Source organism: Peromyscus leucopus, chromosome 1 (genome assembly GCF_004664715.2).
Source record: "Peromyscus leucopus breed LL Stock chromosome 1, UCI_PerLeu_2.1, whole genome shotgun sequence".
Lineage (NCBI taxonomy): Eukaryota > Metazoa > Chordata > Mammalia > Rodentia > Cricetidae > Peromyscus > Peromyscus leucopus.
Genome location: NC_051063.1, coordinates 96,228,184 through 96,251,688, shown reverse-complemented (window position 1 = coordinate 96,251,688; position 23,505 = coordinate 96,228,184). Strand labels below are relative to the sequence as shown.

General features: G+C 40.8%; 1 protein-coding gene across 5 annotated transcripts in view; it reads right to left on the bottom strand.

Moving 5' to 3' along the window:
- The window catches only part of Ric3 (RIC3 acetylcholine receptor chaperone), a 53,112-nt gene that overhangs the window by 6,223 nt on the left and 23,384 nt on the right, over nucleotides 1-23,505 (bottom strand). The window contains exons 2-6 of one of the 5 annotated variants that reach the window (XM_037211681.1): nucleotides 18,963-19,189; nucleotides 17,947-18,019; nucleotides 15,042-15,135; nucleotides 6,401-6,549; nucleotides 4,282-4,373 (exon numbers count right to left, since the gene is read on the bottom strand). In XM_037211681.1, coding sequence (XP_037067576.1) covers nucleotides 4,321-4,373; nucleotides 6,401-6,549; nucleotides 15,042-15,135; nucleotides 17,947-18,019; nucleotides 18,963-19,189 — 596 coding nt within the window. In that variant the 3' untranslated portion in view covers nucleotides 4,282-4,320. Of the gene's footprint in view, nucleotides 1-4,281; nucleotides 4,374-6,400; nucleotides 6,550-15,041; nucleotides 15,136-17,946; nucleotides 18,109-18,962; nucleotides 19,190-23,505 lie in introns of those variants that run through there. The other 4 variants (XM_028894603.2, XM_028894604.2, XM_028894605.2 and 1 more) reach the window with 4 other exon arrangements.

The following is a 23,505-nucleotide window of genomic DNA, read 5'->3' as shown; positions in this document are numbered from 1 at the left end:
ATACACAGACAGAACCAATGACTGTGACCAAATTCAGATTTAAAATACAAAATGAAAATGAATTCCCAGTCAGAAAACAAACAGCTAACTAAAAACAGGATACCTACTGAGAAGGGATCAGACCAGAACAAGATTTCTTGTTTTCAGTCAAGTGAAAGTACAGAATGAACAAGGATTTTCCAACTTTTAAGGAAAATGGCATGGTCATGAATTTTCTAGCAGCAAGATGAAAACGCCATATAGATATCCAAGTATTCTGACCTATGGCACTTTACACAGAGAAAAATGCTTCAAGTGCATGTGTCAGCTCTACATCACTGCATCACCTAAGATAATTAGCTCATAAAGAGAAAGGTTTATTGTGGCTGAAGGTTCTAAAGAGTCCAACCCAAGACTGGGAAGCCCATTGCTTTAGGCCTCTGGCACGAACAGCACATTGCAACCGAAGCAAGAGGCAGAGCCAAACTGCTTACCTGGGTCAGAAGGTAGAGAGGAAGTGATGGGGTACCACAGTCCCCTTTGAGGGCATCCATGCAGTGAACTAAGGACTTTCTCTGAGGCCCTACATCCCAGTAATGTCAGTTTAGGGACCAATCCTTTAACATGTAAACATCAAAAATATAGCAAGATATTGTCTTGACATATATAAAAATTCATCATAAGTTAAATTCAGTAACTATGAAGCTGGATATAAGAAAGTGGTAGCAGGCTTGCTACTCAAGCCTGAGAGCATAGCTACCTAGGACACAAGGCAATTTCAAGGCCAGACTGGGCAACTTAGCAAGACCCATTAACCTTTTAAATGGTTTACAGATGGAGCTCAGTGGTGAAGCACTTGCCTAACATGCACATTATGTTCAAAAGCTGTAAGTTCAATTCCTAGTAGAGAGGAGGCAAGTAGTTAGGTCATATACAGCCATGTATGCCTAAAATCCCAGCACTCAGGGAGCAGAGACAAGAGGACTAGGAGTTTAAGGTCAGCCTGGGCTATATAGTGAGAGCCTGTCTCAGAAAAAGAAAGGATGGAGGGAGAAGGGCAGGGAAGGAAGGGAGAAGAGAGGAATAGAAAAATGGAAAGAGTGACTTAGCATTGTAAAATAATCAATCATTGGTAATGTAGCAGGGAATATATAATACCATGGTTAAACGATTCTTAAAGCAGAAAGGACGCATCTCTAAAAGTTAGTACCACAGTTAAAATTCTATGTGACCTCAATACAACCTACAAGGCAGGTAGAAAAGGATGGGGAAAGGAGTAATATTTGGAATAAAGTTGTACAATACAGATTTACAAGCTGAAAGAAAAAAGAAATTTCTTTCATTGATGATTGGTGAGGTTGAAATATTTTCACAGGTTTTACAGCTGGTAGCATTTTTTCTCTTGTGAACTGTTTATTTGAATTTCAGTGACTTCTGCATTAGTCATAGAACTTTTTATATATTAAACCCATCAACTTGTTTTCATCTGTATTTGCTATATTTTTTCAATCCAATGTGAGCTTTTAAATTCTTATACTATTTTAACTACAGAAGGTGAAAGTTTTATGTATAGAAAGCTTTACTATTAACCTTTGTGTTATAACTTCTTGTGTTACTTTCAATAAATTAACTTTTTTATCTTGAGATAGGTATAGATTGACTAGTGAAATTGGAAAGCTCTGGATTTAAACAAGAGTTCCTACCTTAATAAAGTAGATAGTAAGAAAGGCACCTGACCTCAACCTCTTACCTGTACACACACATGAATGTGCATACATGCACACATACCCCATACACATGCATGCATTCAACATACACAAAAAGAAAAGAATATAGCAGAAGGTATCCATCCATAAAGCTGCCTTATGTTGTTGCCCTTCATGACCACACCCACTCCTTCCTACTTGCATGTTGTTCCTCAGCTTCTAGCAATTACTAGTATGTTATCTATTCCCACAATTTTGCCATTTGAAGAGTATTATGCATATAGAATCATATCTTTTTGAAGAAGCTTCACTCAGCATAATTCTCTGCATGTATCAATAAGTCATCCCTTCTTATTATTTAGTGGTATACTATGTAATACATGTACCACCATTTAACCATTCACCTGCTGAAGGACAATCAAGTTGATTCTAGTTTTTGCCTATTAGATAAAGCTGCTAAGAATATTCATGTCAAGTTCTACATGTCCCTTTCTTCATTTCTTGAGGATAAATGTCAAGGCTGCAACTGCTGTGTTATGCTTTGATTTTTTTTTTTTTTTAACAAACTACTACATTGTTTTCCAAAACATCCTGTTGCAGATTGAATACAAAATGTCCCTTACAGGCTCATATTTTGAATGTTTGGTTCCCAGCTGGCAGTTCTATTTTGGGAGGCTGTGGAGGAGGTGAAGCCTAGCTGGAAGACATAGACTGCTGAGGACGGATCCCTGGCCACTCCTCTACTTTCTGGCCCCTCCCTGTTGTGAAATGGGATGTTCCACTAAGTCTTCCTGCCATTGGCAAGGGAAGTAATTTGGTCCCAGAGACAGAAAAGTAACTAATACACGTGCATTCCCTTTTATATTTCACTACCGATGTATGCATAATACTTCCTTTGTATCCCAATCTGCAATTTCTTATTTCAGTCATTCTGAAAGGTATGGAGAAGCATCCTATTCTAATTTTTTTTTGAGACAGTGTCTCACTATTTGACCCTCTTGCCTGGAATTTGGGGCCAGGCTGGCCCCAAACTCAAAGAGATCTACCTGCCTAAGCTTCTGCTTCTGCTGAGGTTAAAGTTGGGCACTTGTACACCGAGCTATCTTATTCTATTTTTAATTTGTGTTTTCTAAGAAGAGAATCATGCTGAATATACTTTAATGTGTGTATCTGCAATCTGTATATCCTCTTTGCTGAAATGTCTGTTTCTGTCTTCTGCACATCTTCAAATACTACAGAACAAGTGTCCACAGTAATCCATGAGAAGGAAAAGAGGCCCTGAGTTCCTTGAGTTAAGAAAACAGACATGAGGGCTTAGAGAAGGAAGGGCAGTCAGAATTTGCTGAGAACTACAGAGTTTCTCACTTCAACATTCCAGAGACATGGAGAGGGAAACTTATGTTTGTAGCTGAGTGATGACATGGGAAGAACCAGAAGCCATTAAGCATCAGCAGGAAGAACATTCTAAGTTTCTAAATAGGTAGGAACAGTTTGTGTTCTGCTACCAGAGCACAAGATTTGTAGGAGACCAGGTTCAAACAAGGCTTACTAAGGTAACAAAGGCTTACTAAGGTAGAACAAAGTTCTAAGTCTCTGTCTAGTTAACAGGGAAAAAGAAGTGAAAGGAAGAGAAGATTATCAGGACAGAGAAGGACACACTCCCTCATGTCACAGTCAGTAAGCAGGTAGTGAAGATTATGAACAACTTTTCTCTAACACCACACTTGTATGAAGTATGTAAAACTTTGAAAACTACTTTCAAAGCTCACTTAAAATATTAAAGAAATTCAACTTAATCTTGCAAGTCTACACACATGTGCCTACACACACATTCCAAAACATAAAAATTCCCCAGGCAGGTCAGATAAACTCTACTAATGATTATGGAATAACAGTAGTTCTACACAAACTCTTCCAGAAAAGACTGCAACCTCAGTGTATTTTATGAGGCAGTGTCTGGCATTACTCTGAAATAAAGTCCAATGACAGTATAGGATAAAAGAAAATCATTAGTAAGTATACTTTATAAACAACAGCATAAAAAAAATAATCTTTGCAAACAAATACAGAGACCTAGAGCCAGACATTATACAGAGAGGGAGTTCTTGGAATACACAGCTCTAAATGGGATGTCTCCATCAAATTCCTCCCCTTAGAGCTCAGGGAACCCCAAGGAAGAGGAAGCAGAAAGAGTAAAAGAACCAGAGGGGATGAATGGCGGACACCAGGAGAACAAGGCCCTCTTGTTCAACTAAGCAAAGCTCAAGCAGCAAGCACAGGGCCGACACGGGCCTGGACCAGGTCCTCTGCATACATATGATGGCTTTCAGCTTAGAACTTTGAGGGGACTCCTGAGTTTGTGAACAATGGGTCTCTGAGTCTTTTTCTTTTTTAAATTTTTTTAAAATTTAACTTTATTTTATGTGCATTGCTGTTTTGTCATGGGTGTAGAGTCCCCTAGAAATGAAGTTACAGACAGTTGTAAGCAGCCATGTGGGTGCTGGGAATTGAACCCGGGTCCTACGCTGAGCCATCTCTCCCAGCCGCGGTCTGATTCTTATGCCTTTTCTTAGGGCTCCTTCCTTCTGTTGGTTTGCCTTGTCCAATTCAGGGTGATGGTTTTTATTTAATCTTATTATATTTTATTTTCTTCTGTTTGGTCGTTATCTCGTAGAAGCCTGTTGTTTTCTAATGAGAGACAGAAAGGGAGTGGATCAGAAGCAGAGGGGAGGAGGGGAACTGGAAGGAGTAGAGGGAAGGGAAACTGTAATCAGGATATATTGTATGAGAAAATAATCTATTTTTAATAAAAGGGGAGAAATCCTTTGCAAACTGAGTCTAGCCATATATTATCATAACAAAGTAGGTTTTAACAAATGTTTGTAGCTATTCTAGAACTGAAAAACCAATGTAGGGCTCTTTTTCTTTAATTGTTGTGACATGTGTATGTGTGTATGTGTGTGTATGTGCATTCCAAAATATACAAATAAATATATAATACATAAATAAATATAAATACAACCTGCTCAATCTGTATGTTACCTGTATGTACATATTTTCAGGGCTGACATTTGGTATGAACTTAGAATGGAGCTCAGTGGTAGAGTATGATCCCACACATGCAAAGCTCTAGGTTTCACACCTAAGAACATACACATACAGAGAGAAAGAAAGAGGGTCGACTGATTTTCAACCAATGTGCTAAAGTAATTAAATCAAATTAAAGGAGAGAGATACAGTATTGAGATATGCAAAAGCAAATTTAAGTCCTGATGCCTCACCATCTATAAAGATTAACTCAAGAAAGGGGTTGGAGGGAGGAAAGAGAAGGGAGAAAATGATGTAATTATACTTAAAAAAAAAAAAAAGATTCTCAAAATAAACCTACATGTAAGCACTAAAGCCATATGATTTCTAGAGGAAAACATTTTGGATTAGGCAAAGATGTCTAAAGAGAACACACAAAAATATAAATTAAAAGAACAATGTGACTTCATAAAAATTTAAGACTTCTCTTTGAAAGATGCCATTAAGGAAATAAAAAGGCAAGTTACAGATTATATGAAAATACATGTAAAATACCTAACTGGCAAAGTACTTCCATACAAGATACATAAAAACTCTTGCAGCTGGGCATGGTGATGCACATAATATATCACAGTACTAGGGAATGATGATGCACATAATATATCACAGTACTAGGGATGCTGAGGCACAAGAACAATGCATTCAAGACTAGCCTGGGTACTATATGGGGAATATAGCCCAGCCAGGGAGGGCTACTGTATCACAAAACCTTGTCTCAAAAAAGACCTCCATACAATAAATATGTTGCAACTTAAAAAAAAAAAACACATTCAAACCAATAATCAAAAATAATAATTTGAACAGGCTCTTCAACAAAGATATACGGTTTCAAAATAAGCACATGAAAAAATGTTCATCATAAGTCACTGGGGAAATGTTTATTTGAGTTATGACTGCAATACCATTGTAATCTCATAGAATGGCTAACATTAGAAAGACAGTGTATTAGCAAGGATATGGGATAACTGACTCTCACAAGATGCTGGTGGAAATGTACAGTCATTTTAAAGCTAGCTTACAGTATCTATACATTTAAACATATACTCACTGTAAACCCTGAAATCCCAATCCTAAGCATATATCGAAAGAGAAATACAGTATGTCCAAAAGAAGCCTTGTGAAGCCTTGCATGCAAACCTCACAGCAGCTCAGATCCTACAGTTCAAAGCTAGAAAGAGCCCAGTGTTAATCAGCTGGTAAGTAGATTAACAAACTGTGGTGTATTTATGCAATACTGCCCAGCAATTTCAGAAAGAACTTGTGATACACTCAACAACACACGTGAATCTCAAAAGCATTACTCTAAACAGAAGACACCCACAACAGCACATCTGCAATACCATCCATTTATACAGGAAAAGGCAAACCACAGTGGTGGAAAGCAGTTCAGCTGCTGCCAGAGGCGGAGGCGGGACTTTCTAGGGTGACAAAATGGTCCTATTCTGAGGCTATAGTGTGATTACAACTGTACACATTTGGCAAACTTTCCAATTGCACATTTGTAAAAGTAAACATAAAAGTGAGAACAGAGATTTGTCATGTCTCAGTACCACACTGATTTTTAAGGAAACTGGTAAAAGATATCCTTTCTGGATGACAGCTGATAAAGAAGTAAGGCAGCATTTTACCTTCCCAGTCCTCCATGTAAGGGGCTTCCTCGGCTTCCTTCTCTGGAGTAGAAGTGTCAATGAACTTGCCTTCTTTCATGACTCTGGTGATTTCTCGGAGCTGATGCAATAATCGTTTCTCTTGGTCAGATGTCACAGTCTGTGCTCTGCTGGGAAACATCAGACAATCCAGCCATTTGGTGGTCAGCACTCCTAAGCAATGGAAGAAACTTCACCATGACCTGTTTGGATCCTCAAAGAGGAGGTCTAACAGCAGGTGATTATTCTAGAATTGATTATGGAATGTCATGGCTGGCACCAAGATGTTAGTTCCATGTTGTGATCTTATAAACAGGGAATCTAATCTCCAGAGTACTTCAGGTGACTGCTTGAGTCCACGTTGTGTTGACATGGAAACAAGATCCCTGTGGTCTCAGCTGTACACCTCACCAGTCTGAGTCCCCAGCCTCCTGGTATTTCCCTCGAACTCATACATTATTCCCTTTACTCTGAGACATTTTCTCTGAAGCAAGGATGTCAAAGAAAAATAGGCCATTAGTCCCAACCACAGAAAAATACTGGACTGGAATCAGAAGGCTTATTCTCAGAGGTACATAACTCAGAACACTCAATCATGTAGATAGAGAAAATGAAGAACTGAGATCCACAAACTGAAATTTACACATGGAGATTACAGTTCATGCCTTTTCTTTTTCCCTCTCTCCTTTCCCACTCCCTCTCCTCTTCTTTGTTTTAGGACTCCAGTAAGCAAACACTCTATCAATGAGCCCCACCACAGCACTCAAATTTCTACAGTTTAGAAAACTTCATCTGACTGCCAACCAGCAGTGGTTCTGAGCAAATACCTGTGAGCACAGCACACGACTTGAGGAGAATGACACACCTGAGAGGAAAACACTGCATCACACAGAAAGGGGTCCTGGACAGACTGCAGAAACCTGCCTTGAGGCCAGTTCGTCTGGGAGGAGTTAAGAGAACTGCTCATTCTCTCCTTAAAGCCCAAAGCACCCAAGTCAGCAGAGCCTCAGGAGGAAAGCCATGCACCAGTTACTCTATCTACTCAGTGTGCTCTACATCGTGCTCCTCTCAGTGTTCAGCCTAACAAACTTCACCTAACAGGAAAAACGGGCTTCTCCTTCCAACATTAAGATTGTAACTGAGGAAAAGGAGGGTGTGCAGCTTCCACCGTCCTCACTGGGAAGCAAACAAAATCAGCTCAGATCTCCAACTTCCTCTAATGAAAATGACCCATTTTGTGGGAGAATTCAGGGGGCAGAATAGGACAACCTCTGGCTGCTTTTATAAAGCTCTGGCTAGCAGTTTTTACAGTCCATTTCTCTAAAAGTACATGGAATATTCTGACACTAAATGAAACAAAATTGAGCCTCTGCTTCCTAACTCATGGAAAATGGAAACCTTTAACTAAAATACAACAGACAAAATTCCAAACTAAAACATCCTTTTAAGTTTGAAAACGTGTGTCTATGCTGCCCATTAAACACAGAGTGCAGGATATACATTATCACATCTTCTGGATTTACTACAACAAACATTTTTATGGAATTCTTACTGTCTCAGCCTGCCTCGAAACTCCTGAAGGGTAGTCAGACATGTTCACAACACACGACAACATGGCCACGTGTCCGTCTGGCTGCTTCTCATTTCCTCACCATTTGTTCTCTTCTACCTCTCTGAAGTGTGGTTTCCACGCTATCATTTTCCAAAACTTACAGAAATCATCAGTGACTGTTTTACTCTAGGGGTCTTCGTCTTCAGTTTGCTCTTTTTGATTCTTCTTCTGGAGAGCACCTTTTGGACACCTCCTGCTTTAGCCAGGAACACCCCTTCACCCTCCCACTTCTCTAACCATTTCTTTTAGTTCTGAAGACTGTGGCCCACTCTCTCCATTTACTAAAGCCTGGCCATCATGAAGGCTCATCTCAGGACTACCATGTCTCTGCTCTTACAATCACACTCCAGTATCACAGATTAAACCATTACCCTAAAGAGAAGATGTCCTAATTTAGTCTTACCCAGATATCTGTGTTGCCCAATTATTTCCTCAGCATCTCTAGTTGGGGCCTGTTACCACATTAAATTTCAAATTAACCTTAGATCCAATCCCTCAAAACCAGGACCCATATGGCCAAGAATCACAAGAAGCCACATGAACAAGCAGAACAGGATAATAGGTTGTCTATGGAAAATTCCAAAATGCTAGAAAAATATAAGGCCATAGGTGGTAAATAATGTCACCTGACTTTTAACCAAAGGAATCAAGTCCAAATCTAAGAGTTAAACACAGAGAGAACAAAACAGAAAGGAAAGATCAAGACTAACAGAGGAACATGATGGCCTCAAAGATTTGGTGATCTCATCCTTCACACACCTTGATCAGCCCCAACAACACATAGTCCTGTTGCTATTATATATTATATGTAGGTATTGCGACAGCATCTCAACCACATTCAAAGTTCAGTCCATGTTTCACTCTCAGAATCCTTATTTTCTTTCTCTTCTTTTGTGTTTTATCTTAGTTAATGCCAGAATCTCCCAGGAAGTACTATAAGTCTTCAGGCATCTTTGTATCATTTTTTTCCTTCCACGTTCTTATCTACTTAGTTTCCTTTGAGGGCAGTTTCTCTTATGCTCATATTCTAGGTTAGGATAAAGCCATTCATCCCTTTACCTTCCTTTGAGGGTGGTCAAATGGCAGTCTTCCTATCCCATCTTCCTGTCTGTTGTGATTGGTTCATTGAGAGTTGTGTGACCTAGGTTGGACCAACTGTACTTCTTCACCAGTTGGATCTTGACCAAGTAAAGCCTGAAGTGGACATCTCTGATGCTAATTCATCCTGGAGCAGTCCCTTCACTCCTGCTCCCTAAATCCTCAGAGCTACTGTGATTGCCCCTCTTCCTAAAAGCTGGAGGTTCGAAACTTTGATACTGTGAAATACCCCATATTCTTCTAAGTTCTGTACCTCCCCCCCACCCTACCCCCTGCCGAATTTCTGCTAATTAGCACTGGACTGCGTCCAATAGCCAGAGATTCCCATAATCTGTGCCCCTCTTTTCTATTTTCATTGGCCTATCACTTTGTTTATGTTCATTGGTTTTGTTTTTAACAGGATTTGTCTATATAAGCCTGGTTGTCTTAGAACTATCTGAGTAGCAAGAGCTGGCTGGGACCCTGCAGTCTTCCTCCTGCCACCCTCAAGTGCCCAGCACTACCTACTGTCTTTTGATCAAAGGTTCTCAGTAGGTTTCTAGCATATGTCTGCTCTATTCTCAACATAGGAAAACATGACATTTCTTCTGAAAACCTTCACAAAAACAATACATACCAAATGCAGCCTATTATTCAGGTACAGTCCTAGTTGTCTAGTTTTCTCCCATTACCCACTTCTCTATCCATTTATCCTATCCTTAGTGCAACCACCTACTCCAGCTCCTAACGGCTCACTATCCCAAACACTTATTTGCCTTCTCTCACTGGCCATTACTATCACCTGAAACCTTTTTTTTTTTTTTTTTTTTTTTTTTTTGGTTTTTCGAGACAGTGTTTCTTTGTGTAGCTTTGCACCTTTCCTGGAACTTGCTTTGGAGACTAGGCTGGCCTTGAACTCACAGAGCTCCGACTGCCTCTGCCTCCCGAGTGCTGGGATTAAAGGCGTGCGCCACTACCGCCCGGCCCTGAAACATTCTTTTTCTGAACTCTGCCAGAGGAAACGCTTCTATCTTATAAAGCTTACTCAAGCTCTTCCCTTCCCATCAGAGCTTAAGACCCCACTCACTTCCACAAAGACAAACAGGTTCTAATCCCTGGAATCCATAAAATTTCCTGTAAAAGGATTGTGGTTGTAAAGGGGACTTGAGGTTTCTAATTAGCTGACATTACAATGAGAGGTTATCCTGGGTTATCTGAAAATGTACCATGTTGTTAAGAGGATCCTTAGAAGTGGGAAAAGGGGGTAGAAGAGGTCAAAGTGATATAATCTGAATAGGTATCAACCCAATATTGATGTCCTTGAAGATAAAGGAAGGGGTCATAAGCCAAGGAGTGTGGGAAACTTCTAGAAGCTAAAAACTTCAAGGAAACAGATTGTGGCGCCGCGCAAAAGAAATCCTGCCGATACCAATGATTCTCACTCAATATAGGGCTGCTAACCTACAGAACTCAAGCATAATAAGTCTACAATGTTTAAGCCAGTAGATTTGAGTTTATTTGCTGCAGCAGCACACTTTACTCTCTCAGATACAGTTACTTCTAGAGAAACTACTAACTGCCATTAACAACCATACAGGGCTGCACAGAACAAATGAAATGAGGTTCCAAAGAAGACGCTACTGTTGCTGGAGACCCTGCTTTAAAATAGTCATTATTGCAGAGTGTGCAGACATCATCAGGGCTCCAACAGTGACATTCTGTTCTCCCAAAGGTTACAGGACATCAGGGAAGACAAGCTTAGATGGCAGTAAGCTGCAGAGAGCACCCGAGAAGCCTAGGAGATGTGAACACAAAGCACCACCCTGCCAGCTTCTGTGGTCAGGTAAGGACTCTCAGAGGAAATGATGTCCTTGTTGAGAGCTCTAGAGTCAAAATGAGTATGCAGCAGGGGTGGGAGGTCAATGCCTCAGCAAAGGAAAATGTATTCGCAAGGTCCTAGATGCAAAGGATGTTTTAGGGAAAAAGAGTAGTTATGTGGGTTGGGAGGGTGTAAAGACAGCATGTAAGGAGGTTTGCAAAGCCAGGCCACTCAGGACTAGGCTCTTTGCCAACCAATGCTTCCGCAGGTCACACCATGTTTCTAGCAGGTAAGTTATTTCTGACCAGATATACTATTCTTGGAGGGAAACTTTGCTAATTCTAAAGGCAGAAATAAGAACATCTCATCTTGGTTCCTTAACCTGTGTCTCTGAGTTTGATACTGTGTTTAATTATTCAGACAAAACATCAAAGCCATTGCATGTGTACAGATCTATACCACTGAGGTGAAAGGTGGCTGACAAATTTATGAGTCACATCAAGAACCATTTCCACGTTTCTATTCATACACAGACATATGCAAGGTACAGTTTCAGGATTGACTGTTTTTCAGTTTCAGGCCAACATCTTGCAGTCAGGAGCATACAGTGTATGAATACTACACAAAAGGATAGAGCCTGTAAACAAGCATGTGCTCCTTGTCTTAAATCCTCTCCTTGCCCCACAGAAGTCAAGATATGATTAAAAAAAAAAAACTAATAGAAAACACTGGAGCATCTGCAGATCCTCTGAAAATTGTGAAAATTAGACCTGCAGAAGAAAAACGCCAGAGTCAGACACAGAAGGAAATTTGGTACCCATCTCACTCTGTACAAGAACCTATTCAAATAGATCAAAAGCCTTATGGAGAGGGTGAAAATAAAAGAGAGTCCATACCAAAGTCTGTAAGGTCTGCCCACCCAGGACTAGGTAGATAATGCTAAGTTCTGAGACTTTGAGCTTGCTAGAGGATAGCAGGTGAAACACTTAAGATCCAAATAGCATAGGAAATTTCATAAGAACTGACAAATAGGAACATGTGAAATTAAAAAGCTTTTGCACAGCAAAGGAAACAATCACCAGAGTGAAGAGATGCCTGCAGAAAATGGTAAAGGATCTATACAGACTACACACCAGACACGGGACTAATATCAAGAATATAAAGAAAAGAAAATTAAACAACAAAATCTAATCATCCAATCAATAAATAGGCTACTGAACTGAATATACCGTTCTCCAAAAAAGAAACTCAGATGCCAATAAGTGCTTTAAAAAGTCTTTAACATCCTTAGCCATCAGGGAATATGCTTTCATGGAAGTAGAGTTGCCTTCCAGCTCCTGAGAAGTATTACAGGTAACACCTTACATACTTGCTGCTTTGCAGGGTGGATGTGTATGTTCTCAAGTGGTCCACACCTCAGCATCTTGTAAAGAATAAGATGTTATAGAAGCAAAGACCTGGGTCCTCAGGAACAAAGAGGTGGAGCAACTCTAGCTGCAGTACAGGGACAGCTTCCTCTGGCTCTGTACATACAGCACAAAGACAGAAGGCAGAAGGAGTTATAGTACTGAATTCCTGCCAGGCCAAGAGAGAGATGGTACACACTGGACAAGTGATGGATCATTTAATTTGAGCCTGAGTAATGGTGGTAATGATGAATATCTTCATGTAGTTTCTTAACCCTGGGGTTGCATCTCCCAAGTAAGGGGCTCTAACCATAGATCTTCATCTATGGAGTTCATGACCCTTAGGCTTGCTTGAGACAGTCAACAGCCCAGACCAAGATACAGATATTTATCTAAGGCATAAGGGTCTATAAAAGTCAGGGTAGTTCTCCATGCAGACAGGAAAGCCACAATAGTATATATAGTTACACATACATTTGTACATTAGATAATGTCTATAAAAGCAGTTAGCTCAGAACAGTCTTTAGTAAGTTTAGTCAACCTTTATATACTCACACAGATACAGTCATGTACATATGTGACTTTACAAAACATTTTAAGTTGTAAGTCTAGCTTCTGAACTGCGAAAAGGTCAAAGTTCCTGACGTAGATAGTCAATGTTACAGTGTTTATCCTCATGTATAGCACAACAGCATAGGAGATATTACAAGGAAACGCCAGGCCACAAAGCAGCAATTTGAGGATGCCTACTCTTCTTTTTTGTTGTTGTTTTTTGTTTTTGTTTGTTTGTTTATTTTGTTTTGTTTTTGAGACAGGGTTTCTTTGCATAGCCCTGGCTGTCCGGGAACTTGCTTTATAGACCAGGCTGGCCTCGAACTCAGAGTTCCGCCTTCTTCTGCCTCCCAAGTGCTGGGATTAAAAGCATGTGGCACCACTGCCCAGCTGCCTACTCTTCTGATATGCAACCAAGGATGGGCAAACTAGATATCACTGAGCAAAGGAGGAGGCACAGAGCACAAGTACTTGAAAGATGCAAACAGAAGAGGCCAAGGCCTGTTCCTTGCATCAAAGACTCCAGAGCTGCACATGAAGGTGTGGAGAGACTGTTCAATATCCCACACGAGATTGTTACGGCCCACCGTGAAGTACTCCCTCCTCCCCTGTTAAAAGGCTCAGCTGAGACTGACATAATATCACATTCTGGCTTCTCCTTTCTGGCTTTTATTTTTTATTTTTTATTTTTTGGTTTTTGGTTTTTCTAGACAGGGTTTCTCTGTGTAGTTTTGGTGCCTGTCCTGGATCTTGCTCTGTAGACCAAACTTGCCTCGGACTCACAGAGATCCTCCTGGCTCTGCCTCCCGAGTGCTGGGATTAAAGGCATATACCACCTCACCTGGGGCTGGCTTTTTTTTTTTATGTCTTTGTTTTTTCAATTGTTCCCATTTTCATAAACCTCCTGTACCTACCTTTTCAGATCCTTGGCAGTGTGGCAGAGCAGAAGTGTTCCTTCCTAAGGATTAGTTTGGCCCTTGACACTGACTTTGCATGTCTAATTCTGCACTAGGAGTGAGTCAACACAAAACAAACGCCTAATGTGATGACAGCTGCTATTTTTCCTTAATATTTTATTTTTTAGTTATTATGTGTATGAGTGTTTGCCTGAATATATGTCTGTAGTGCCCAGGGAGGCAAGAAGAGAACAATGGATCTCCTCCCTTGGAACTGGAGACAATTGTGAGCTGACATGTGAGTGCTGGGAATTGAACCCAGGACCTCTGGAAGAGCAGCCAGTGCTCTTAACCTCTGAGCCATCTTTCCAGCCCCTTGTTGCTGTTATTGTTGTTGTTGTTGTTTTAATTTGGTCTCAGAAAAAAAAAAATTCAATAACCAGGTTTTACTTAAAAGTTTACATTAGACAACTAGGGAAAGATCCTTCTTAAAACTAGGTTATTTGAGCCGGGCGTTGGTGGCGCACGCCTTTAATCCCAGCACTTGGGAGGCAGAGGCAGGCGGATTTCTGTGAGTTCGAGGCCAGCCTGGGCTACCAAGTGAGTTCCAGGAAAGGCGCAAAGCTACACAGAGAAACCCTGTCTCGAAAACAAAAAAAAAAAAAAAAAAAAAAAAAAAAAACTAGGTTATTTGACCCTACAAGATTTACAGATTTCACAAACTCTCACAAGAACTTTTACCACATTTAATGCTTGAAAACAGTTTCTCAAGAATACAAAAATGGAAATGTGTCAATTGAGAAAGAAAACATATATTACACCTAAGCTGACATTTACATAAGACAAAAACATGTAGTCTGTATATCAAAAGCAAAAAGTGTAGCTACTCTAAACATGGAAAACTGTCTGAGTCCTATTTGATGAGGACTTACCTCAAGCCAGGCATGGTGGCGTATGCCTTTAATTCTAGCACTGGGGAGGCAGAGGCAGGATGATCTCTGAGTTCAAGGCCAGCCTGGTCTACAAGAATGAGTTCTAGGACAGCCAGGACTACACAGAGAAACCCTATCTCAAAAACCAAACAAACAAAAAAGGACCTTTTCCTGAGGAGCCGTCACACTGCCTCATTTTTGCCACTCAGGAGGCAAAGGCAGGCGGATCTCTGTGAATTCCAGGCCAACCTAGTCTACAGAGGACAGTCAAGGATACACAAAGAAATCCTGTCTCAAAAGCAAACAAACAAACACAAAAGAAAACTTACCTCTCCCCATTAGGTCCCACTCTATTGATTAATTTTTCCATGGCTTCTTCTGTCTCTTTTAGTTTTTCTTGCAGCTGTATAAGCTCAAAGTTGGCTGAAAGACAAGCATCAATCTAAGAACCATTACATGCAATTCCCTAAACCCTTCCAAGAAACGGCTAGCCAAAAAGATCTGTGATAATCCAGGCTTTTTCAGAGACTCAAGAGAATAGACATGAGCTTCTCTAATACAATCAGCACAGAAAAGGCTTGGCAGTCTGGCCACCAGGATCAACAGGATACATACTCACTTAGGAAATGATAAATAAATCACTCCCCCTCCCACACAGTAATCCAGCAGAGTGCACTAAAGAAAACATCCAACACTGAAAACACACCCTGCAAAGTCACCCCAGAGTAAATGCAGAAGGTAGACAGATGACGGTGTGCAATCCAAACAGTGCTTCTGGGTAAGGCACCAAGCCTAGACAGTACTAGAAAAAAGGATCAGGACTCTGAGGTGAGCCATTTGCCTCTACTTATGGTCTGGAAATCCTAAACTATGGTTGAGAGCTCCATGCCCAAAGTTTTCTAACCCTAGTTGTCTAGGATAAAGAACAGATCATGCTAGGGTGTCCCTAGATGCAGTTTTCTCAGACAGGGTCAGTAGAATGGACAAACACACACACACACACACACACACACACACACACAGAGACAGAGATGGGGGGGGGGAGAGAGAGAGAGAGAGAGAGAGAGAGAGAGAGAGAGAGAGAGAGAGAGAGAGAGAGAGACTAAGACACTAAAAGCACAACAAAAAAATAAATACTAAAACATGAAGTAAACTTTCAGGCAGTAGGACAATTAAATGCTGCTCAGTATAAATGACCTAGATTTCTATTTCATACCTCTGTCTATTTCTATTTCATACCTCCTGGCTGTCCTGGAACTCACTCTGTAAACCAGGCTGGCTTCTAACTCAGAGATCTTCCTGCCTCTGCCTCCTGAATGCTGGGATTAAAGGTGTGCACCACTACTGCCTGGCTCTAAAAGGCCTTCTAAGGCAGTTAACACCTGTAAAGTGGGTGCAAACTGCACTGTGTGGTGCTGAGGTTATTGTTATTTTTGCATGATTCCTAATTAAAGGATAAAGCTGGCTCACTGCTATTGCCATTGCTATAAAAAGCAGTCTTAGGAGTCCATTTTACCATTTGATGTACTTCTATCTCTGACAAGAGATAGTCTTAACAGTCTGTTTTTTATTTTATTTATTAGAGTGTGATTTTTGGTTTGTTTTTATTTATTTTTGTGTTTTTTTGTGTGTGTTATTAGAACCCATGTAGGTTTCTTAGTGGCTTTACCCAGCAGGTCCGCATAAAGAGGATGATTAGGACCACAGGCCTGAGTACCAGGTGTCTGAGATGGTCTGTACTTGGCTGTGCTGCGGGGAGGTTTTTTGCTCCACCCCTTGGCATTCCTTTAAAAGCCCTTTGGCAGAGACAGTCAGGGCCTGTCTGTGTTTTCTGTTTCTCTCCCCTCTATCCTTCTAATATTTCCTGCTGCTCCTGCTCAAGAGCACCCTGGGGAAAAGTGGGGGTGGGATGGCCCCCCACAGTGTATGAGTGTGAGTGTGTGTGTGAGTGTGTGTGTATGTGTGTAGGTCAGAAGACAACTTGCAGGAGTTGGTTCTGGGCCTCCACTCTGTTGAGGCAGGGTATGTCTTATTTCTGGTGCACTTCATACTCTAGCCTAGCTGGCCTGCAAGCTTCTGGACGATTCTCCTGTCTCTGCCTCCCATGTCAGCAAAGGAATGTTGGCATTACAGAAGCATACCACAACATCTTGCCTTTTTACATGGGTTCCGGAGATCAAACTCAGCAAGCTCTTTTACCCAGTGAATCCTCTCATCAGTTCAAGACTTCTCACTGTCTACAATTTCTTTTAATTACTGATATATGTACCATTATTAACTCATGATGAGACATAGCAGCTTTCGTTAGATTCTTGACTGTTTAGGATTTCTGAAAAGGATGTGGAATGTGATTGAGGATTTAACATAACAGTGAATCCAGAAATAATTCCAAAAGGAGATACAGCCTAGGGCAGACACTTCTGTGGCTCATCCTCACTTCATTCTACTGATGTCTCTCTTTTAAAAACTTTTGATGAGAAAAATGTCTTTAATTTGAAAATCTTAAAAATAAATTTAAAAGCAAACAAGAAAACCTTTGATGGTTGAGGTGGAACAGACCTTTAACCCTACCACTCAGGAAGCAGAGGCAGGCAGACCTCTGTGTGTGGGGCTGGCTGGCTGGCTGGATGGATGGATGGATGGATGGATGGATGGCTGCCTGGCTGGCTGGCTGGCTGGCTGGCTGGCTCCCCAGTGCCGCGGTTACAGGTGTGCACAGCCATGCCTGACTTTTTACCTAAGTGCTGGTGATTCCACCTCAGGCCTTCAGGCTTGTGTAGCAAGTGCTTTACCTTACAGATCCTACTTCCTGGCATCATTCTAATCTACAAATTCTTAGAGAAAAGGACTATGCTGTATACATTTCATTACCCCTAACAGCACAGCATACTCTGCTGGGAACTGTTTGACAGCACATTTCAAGACTCTAAAGGGTCAAGAGCTAATAATAGACTGTGTCACTGATGCAATTTCTCCCTCAGTTTTCCTCTGAGAAATAAACAGATTTGCTACAAATATTTTGAAGTCTGTAAGTAAAAAGTAACTAAGCCAAATGTTGAATTTGCTAACATGTACCAAAGAACTAGCAGCCTTGTACTTTTTGCAGCATTAGCCCTTTAAGGCCCAATATCCATTCACTTCTGAGAAATGCTTTTGGGACATAGCCATAGACTGTCCCCCTGGCTGTTTTCCACTCCAACTCAGAAAACTGAATGCATGGGAAGGAGCACTTACTAATCTTCCTGTGGGAGTTCCCAGGTGGGGCAGTGGAGCAGTTCCGATCCTCTGCAGTTTTCCCCTTTGAAAGCTGAGGATGAAGGAGGTACAGCACATCAACAGCAGCTCAGAACCTCAAAGTCATGGAACACCGCATGTTAAATGAAATAAACCAAAAAGCTGGGAGACAAAAATTAAGTCAGAAATCAAACCAAGTATCAACATTAGAGAAACGTCCTTTTAAAAGCCACCAAAAGAGTCAAGAAGGTAAAACTGATCAAAGCAAAATCAAAGCACAAAGGAAATAAAATCTTATAATCGTCTGCTCTACCCATGCTCATCCAAGTGACAGGTGACGTGTGGCATCCCGGATTCTCATGCTCAACTCAGGCTGCCTGCAGAATTCCTGGGTGAGAAGAAACTAAAATCTTCTCACTTTACTCTAAGCATGAGTGTAAGGTGAAGGTTCTACACCTCTTCACAAAGAACAAGTCTGTAGCCTACAAAAACCTGCTTGGAGGTGGAACTAAATAGGGGGTCTGCCTTAAAAGACCCAGCAAGACACCCCAGAACCAGGAATGTTGGGCTTAGTGTCTATATATGACAGTTTTGTCTTGGGAGAATTACAGAAATGACACTAGACACAGTATCTTATACCCTGGAACCATTAAATATGGAAACCCTGGTTTTCATCCTATGAACAAGCCTTTTCTTAGAGCATCTTTATGGTCTATCAGCTTGCAAAGATACCTAGTCTTTTGTCCTTTTCCTTTGAATTATAGTGCTGATTGGATTATGAACTAAAAGATCCAGGTTTAAACCCTGGCCTTACATTTTAGTTGTAAATCTAGGCTAAGATTTCTTACCTATAAAAACTGAGATATAGCAATCTTAACGAGTTCAAAGAGATGGGTTTTTAAAGAGACGATGGATTTGAAAGGGCTTTGTGACCTTTACAGGGTTTTACTGGAGATGATTTTTATTACAACAACATTAGATTTTCACTGACATATGTCTAAGAGAATTCCACTTACCTTAAATAGAATGTACAGTATGTACAAAAAAATTCCAAAGCCATAGATTGGAATGATCTGGCCCATCAGTCCTCTTCCACTACCCCCTCCTCCAGCACCTCCACCTGCTCCTTTGGCCTTTGCAAAGGCCTCTGCAAGGTGGGACCTCTGGAAATGAGCCCCAGGCATCTGACCATCTGAGGGTGCTGAGTGGTGATGCATCATAGGTGGGAATCGGCCCAGTTTTCCTGAAAAAAATTAATCAGCTTTATCTCTCTTTTTTTGTTTGTTTGTTTGTTTTTCAAGACAAGGTTTCTCTGTATAGCTTTGGAGCCTATCCTGGAACTCAATCTGTAGACCAGGCTGGCCTTGAACACACAGAGATCCACCTGGCTCTGCCTCCCAAGTGCTGGGATTAAAGGCGTGCGCCATCACCGCCCTGCCAGCTTTATCTCTTTTATTTTAAATATGGGTATTTCAAAAACATCTTATTCATTGAAGTTCAAATAACAGAAGCAACTCAAACATGTTTAAGAAAAAAACAGGAATTTGTAGAAAGATAGAAGTATCATACAGATACAAATATGTTGTGGTAATCTCTACCTGTTCACTAAACCCATTTCCTCTTCCTTCTGGGTCCATAGCTAAACTACATTTCCCAGCTTCCTGTATAGTTAAATGTGACAGAGTTCCAGCCAAAGGAAGTTGGCCTATAAAGCTTCCCATAGGTTCAACTACATGATCATTTCCTTCTATAGGATGGATACTAATGGCCAGGGAGACCTTGAAAGTCATATGTTGCAAATGGCAGAGCCTCCATCAGCCTTGGTTCCTAGGTAACTGTGGCACAGGCCTCTACTGCTGCCACCCAGCTAACTTAGGGCCATCTGGTCCTGTTTGTGTAAGAAGCGAGCTTTCATTGTGTGAGGGCCATTATAAACTTTGGAGTCTATCTGTTACAGTGGTTGGCCATCCCTATCTAACACGAAAGGAAATGTAATGTAGCCTCAGGAGAGCACAGAACCAGAAACTGGAAAGCCATCAGGATCCAGGCCGGCTACTTTCACATTCCAGCTCAAAGCCTCTCCTCTCTATGGGACCATAGCCTTTCCCCTTTATTTCTTTGCTCACATCTTCAATCCCTTTCTTCAGATAGCTCCTCTAATTTCTTTGTGCCCACAGTAGAAGACAGTCATCCCAAGCCTCTCAATTTGCAACTCCTTCAAGAAACTAGCTAAGCCTGGCCCTAATTCCAAATTCCTTGGAGGAAGACTGAGTGTGCAGCTTTGGGAGGCAAGCATCCCTTTGAACTGGCTATAACTAAGCAGACAGGATTCATACAGTAGAAACAGGGTCAAAGGCCCAATCGGAGAAGAGCTTAGAGAAGGGGAGGGTTGTCATCCATTCTCTTGAATTTTTAAAACTCCATTAAGAGCGGCCAAAAGTTAACACCACAAGTCCAATTGGAACAACGAGGGGAAGCGATAAGTCTTCAAAAAAACCACAAGTAAAAGTGTTTGAAAAACAGTATTGGGGTAACACTCTAAAGCACAGAACACCAGAAAACAGAAGAACCTTAAAGAAACAGTAAAACTACAAATTTGCTAAATAAGACTCCAACAAAATTCAGGATTTCCATCCAATACAGAAGACCATGAACAGAATCAGGAGGAAGGAAATCCAGGAAAAATCTCTAACATTTAAAACTGAAAAGGGACTAGATAGTTATACTATAGAGGAAGAGTCTGCTACTCAATGCCATCACAGGAATTCACAGCAAAGGGACCAAAGATATGAGGAAGGAACTTACAGAAAGAGAAGCCTAATGGCTGCCAACACATAAATGATGAAACTCCAAGTATGACAGTGGCTGATAAGTGGTGAGTCAGCAATACTAACAGGGTGTGTGACCAAAGTGCATAACTAGTGAGAAAGGACTTTCTACCCAGCAGGATGGTGGAAAGTAGCAAGAGTTGGCCAAGATATGGGAAGGCAAGAATTGCTGTGCACTGAGGTAAGAGTGCACACATACAGGCATCCTGCTAAGTGGCACACCTGTCTTTGTGACACTATACACAGTCTGAATGATCCAGTGGTCCCTCCCTGGTGGGTCAATCTGGGAAAAGTTCTCAAATACAGTCATCGATAGGTGGGCTGAATTATTCATTACAGATCTGTGATGGAATGCTCACTATGATGATGTAGTAAGGAGCTTCAAGTAACTGACCTCCATAACTGGAAATGAAAAACTGAAATGGATTTGATACAAATACAGAATTTTATATTTTTAGAAACTATATTATAAGATTGTCTACAGACAGACATGGTAGCACATACCTATAAACTCAGAATTTGGAATATAAGGCAGGAGGATTGTGGGTAAAACTGGCCTGGGCAACACAGCAAGATCCCGTCTCAAAAGTGGGAAAGGGAACCAAGCATGTGTAATAGCTCACGGGTAAACAGCTGGCCTGCCATACCCAAGGCTCTAGATTGAATCCCCAGCTGAAACACACAAACAGAGGCAGGATAGAAAGAGCAAGAAGAGAGAGAGGAAGGAAAAGGATGCCTCACCACCTCCCAGTCTACTCTGCCTTTCTTGCTGGCTGAGAGTCAAGAATTTTGACTGGACTAGCAAAACCACTATGAAGATGGTCTGCACAGAAACAAGATTTACTCTCTGAGATTTCTCAAATAGGAGTGTTAAATCATCTAATGAGTCAGACACGGTCACATGTCCCTATAATTCCAGCACTAGGGAGGTGGAGGCAAGAGGATCAGGAATTCAAAACTATCCTTGGGTAAATAACCAGCTGGGCTACAGGAGACTGTCTCAGAAAGAAAGTGGGGTCAGGGAAGGGGAGGGGCACAGAGAGAGATAGATGATAGATGAACTAATGACCATGCTTAAGCCCCAAACTTTATCACCACTCCTTCTTCGTCTTTGAATTGTATTTTCCTGAGACAATCTTACAAGCAGGTTTGTAAACCATATTTATAATCAAAACATATGCCTGAACCTACCTTTTACTGTATAGTAAGAACTACTTTGACTTTTTATGACCTATGCCTTTATCTTAACAGCAGTCCTTTCTTATCTGTAAATATGTACCACCTACCTCTTAAGCCACCTTTGGATAAAATTCCTCTAAACAAAAAGTCAGGGCTAGGGATGCAGTTTATTTGGCAAAGCAGCTGCCTACCTGTTGCACGAATTCTAATTGGTCTTATAATAAAAACCCAGAGCCAGATATTGGGGTAAATGCTGAAAGATCAGAGGAAACAAGACACGGCCACTTCTCACCTCACCAACTCCTCTGCTGAAAGGGGAAGATCTTGTCTCCTCCCGCCTTTCTCTGCCCAGCCATATCACTTCCTGTCTCAACCTTCCTAGTGCTGGGATTAATGGCAGGTGTGTTTCCCAAATACTGGGAGAAAAGGCATGAGATCCCAAGTGCTGGGGTTAAAGGTGTGTGCTATCACTGTCTGGCTCTGTTACTCTTTTAGACTAGATTAATCTCATGCAGTCCAGGATGGCCTTGAACTCACAGAGATCCATCTGCCTCTGCCTTCTGAGTGCTACGATTAAAGGTGTATGCCACCACTGTCTGGCCTCTATGTTTAATCCAGTGGCTGGTTCTGTCCTCTGATCCTCAGGCAAATTTTATTTGTTAGAGTACAAACAAAATATCACCACACCTAGCATGTCCAAGGCTCTAAGTTAAGCCCCCAACACTACCCCCCCCAAAGTATACCAAAATATTTTCACTTAATCTTTTAAACTTAGATATCAATGACATCATTTGAACAATGTAACTTCAAAAGCTACAAAATCACATCCCATAAGTGTGCACGCACACATGCACACAGAACTAAGGTACTTAAATGTGACTCTCTTAAGAAGCCCACACCTACACACTGGGTTTATAGTATCCTTTTCTTAGTAAACTCAATTTCACTTTATAACAACTCCTAAATTCTTTCCTATGGCACAAGTGAAGATCCTGGCTATACCCAATGAGAGTATCTCTGAGGAACTTCTTAGTTCAATACAACAGTAATGCTGCATTGCATTTCTTGCTGTGAATGATAATAGCATGCAAGTTGAACACACATAATTTCTTTGTATTCCTTTTAATCAAACACAAAGGTACTTCTTGTACTAATTCAACACAAAATAGGATTTGTAAACATTTTACTTTTCAAAATATATTGAGATTTTCTCTTAAATTTGTATAAGTAAACTATGCCATGGAAAGCATTTTTTTTCCTGTAGAATACAAATGGTAATATAATTATTATATATAACATTTTATTACTACATTGTATTAGTTATCTATATGGTCTATCTAGTTATTTAAAGCTAGGAAAATGACTACTATGATTTTAGTCTCTTATATTGTCTATAATGGTTTTCACTTAGTTAAAAATCTCTCTTCTGAAAATTATACAATAAAAAATGCCTAGCCAGTATATAAAAAAGCAGTCTTTCTCTTGACACAATCTAATATATCAGATGGCTACTGATCAATAATCTAATTTAATGTATGTAGCAACATGCTCT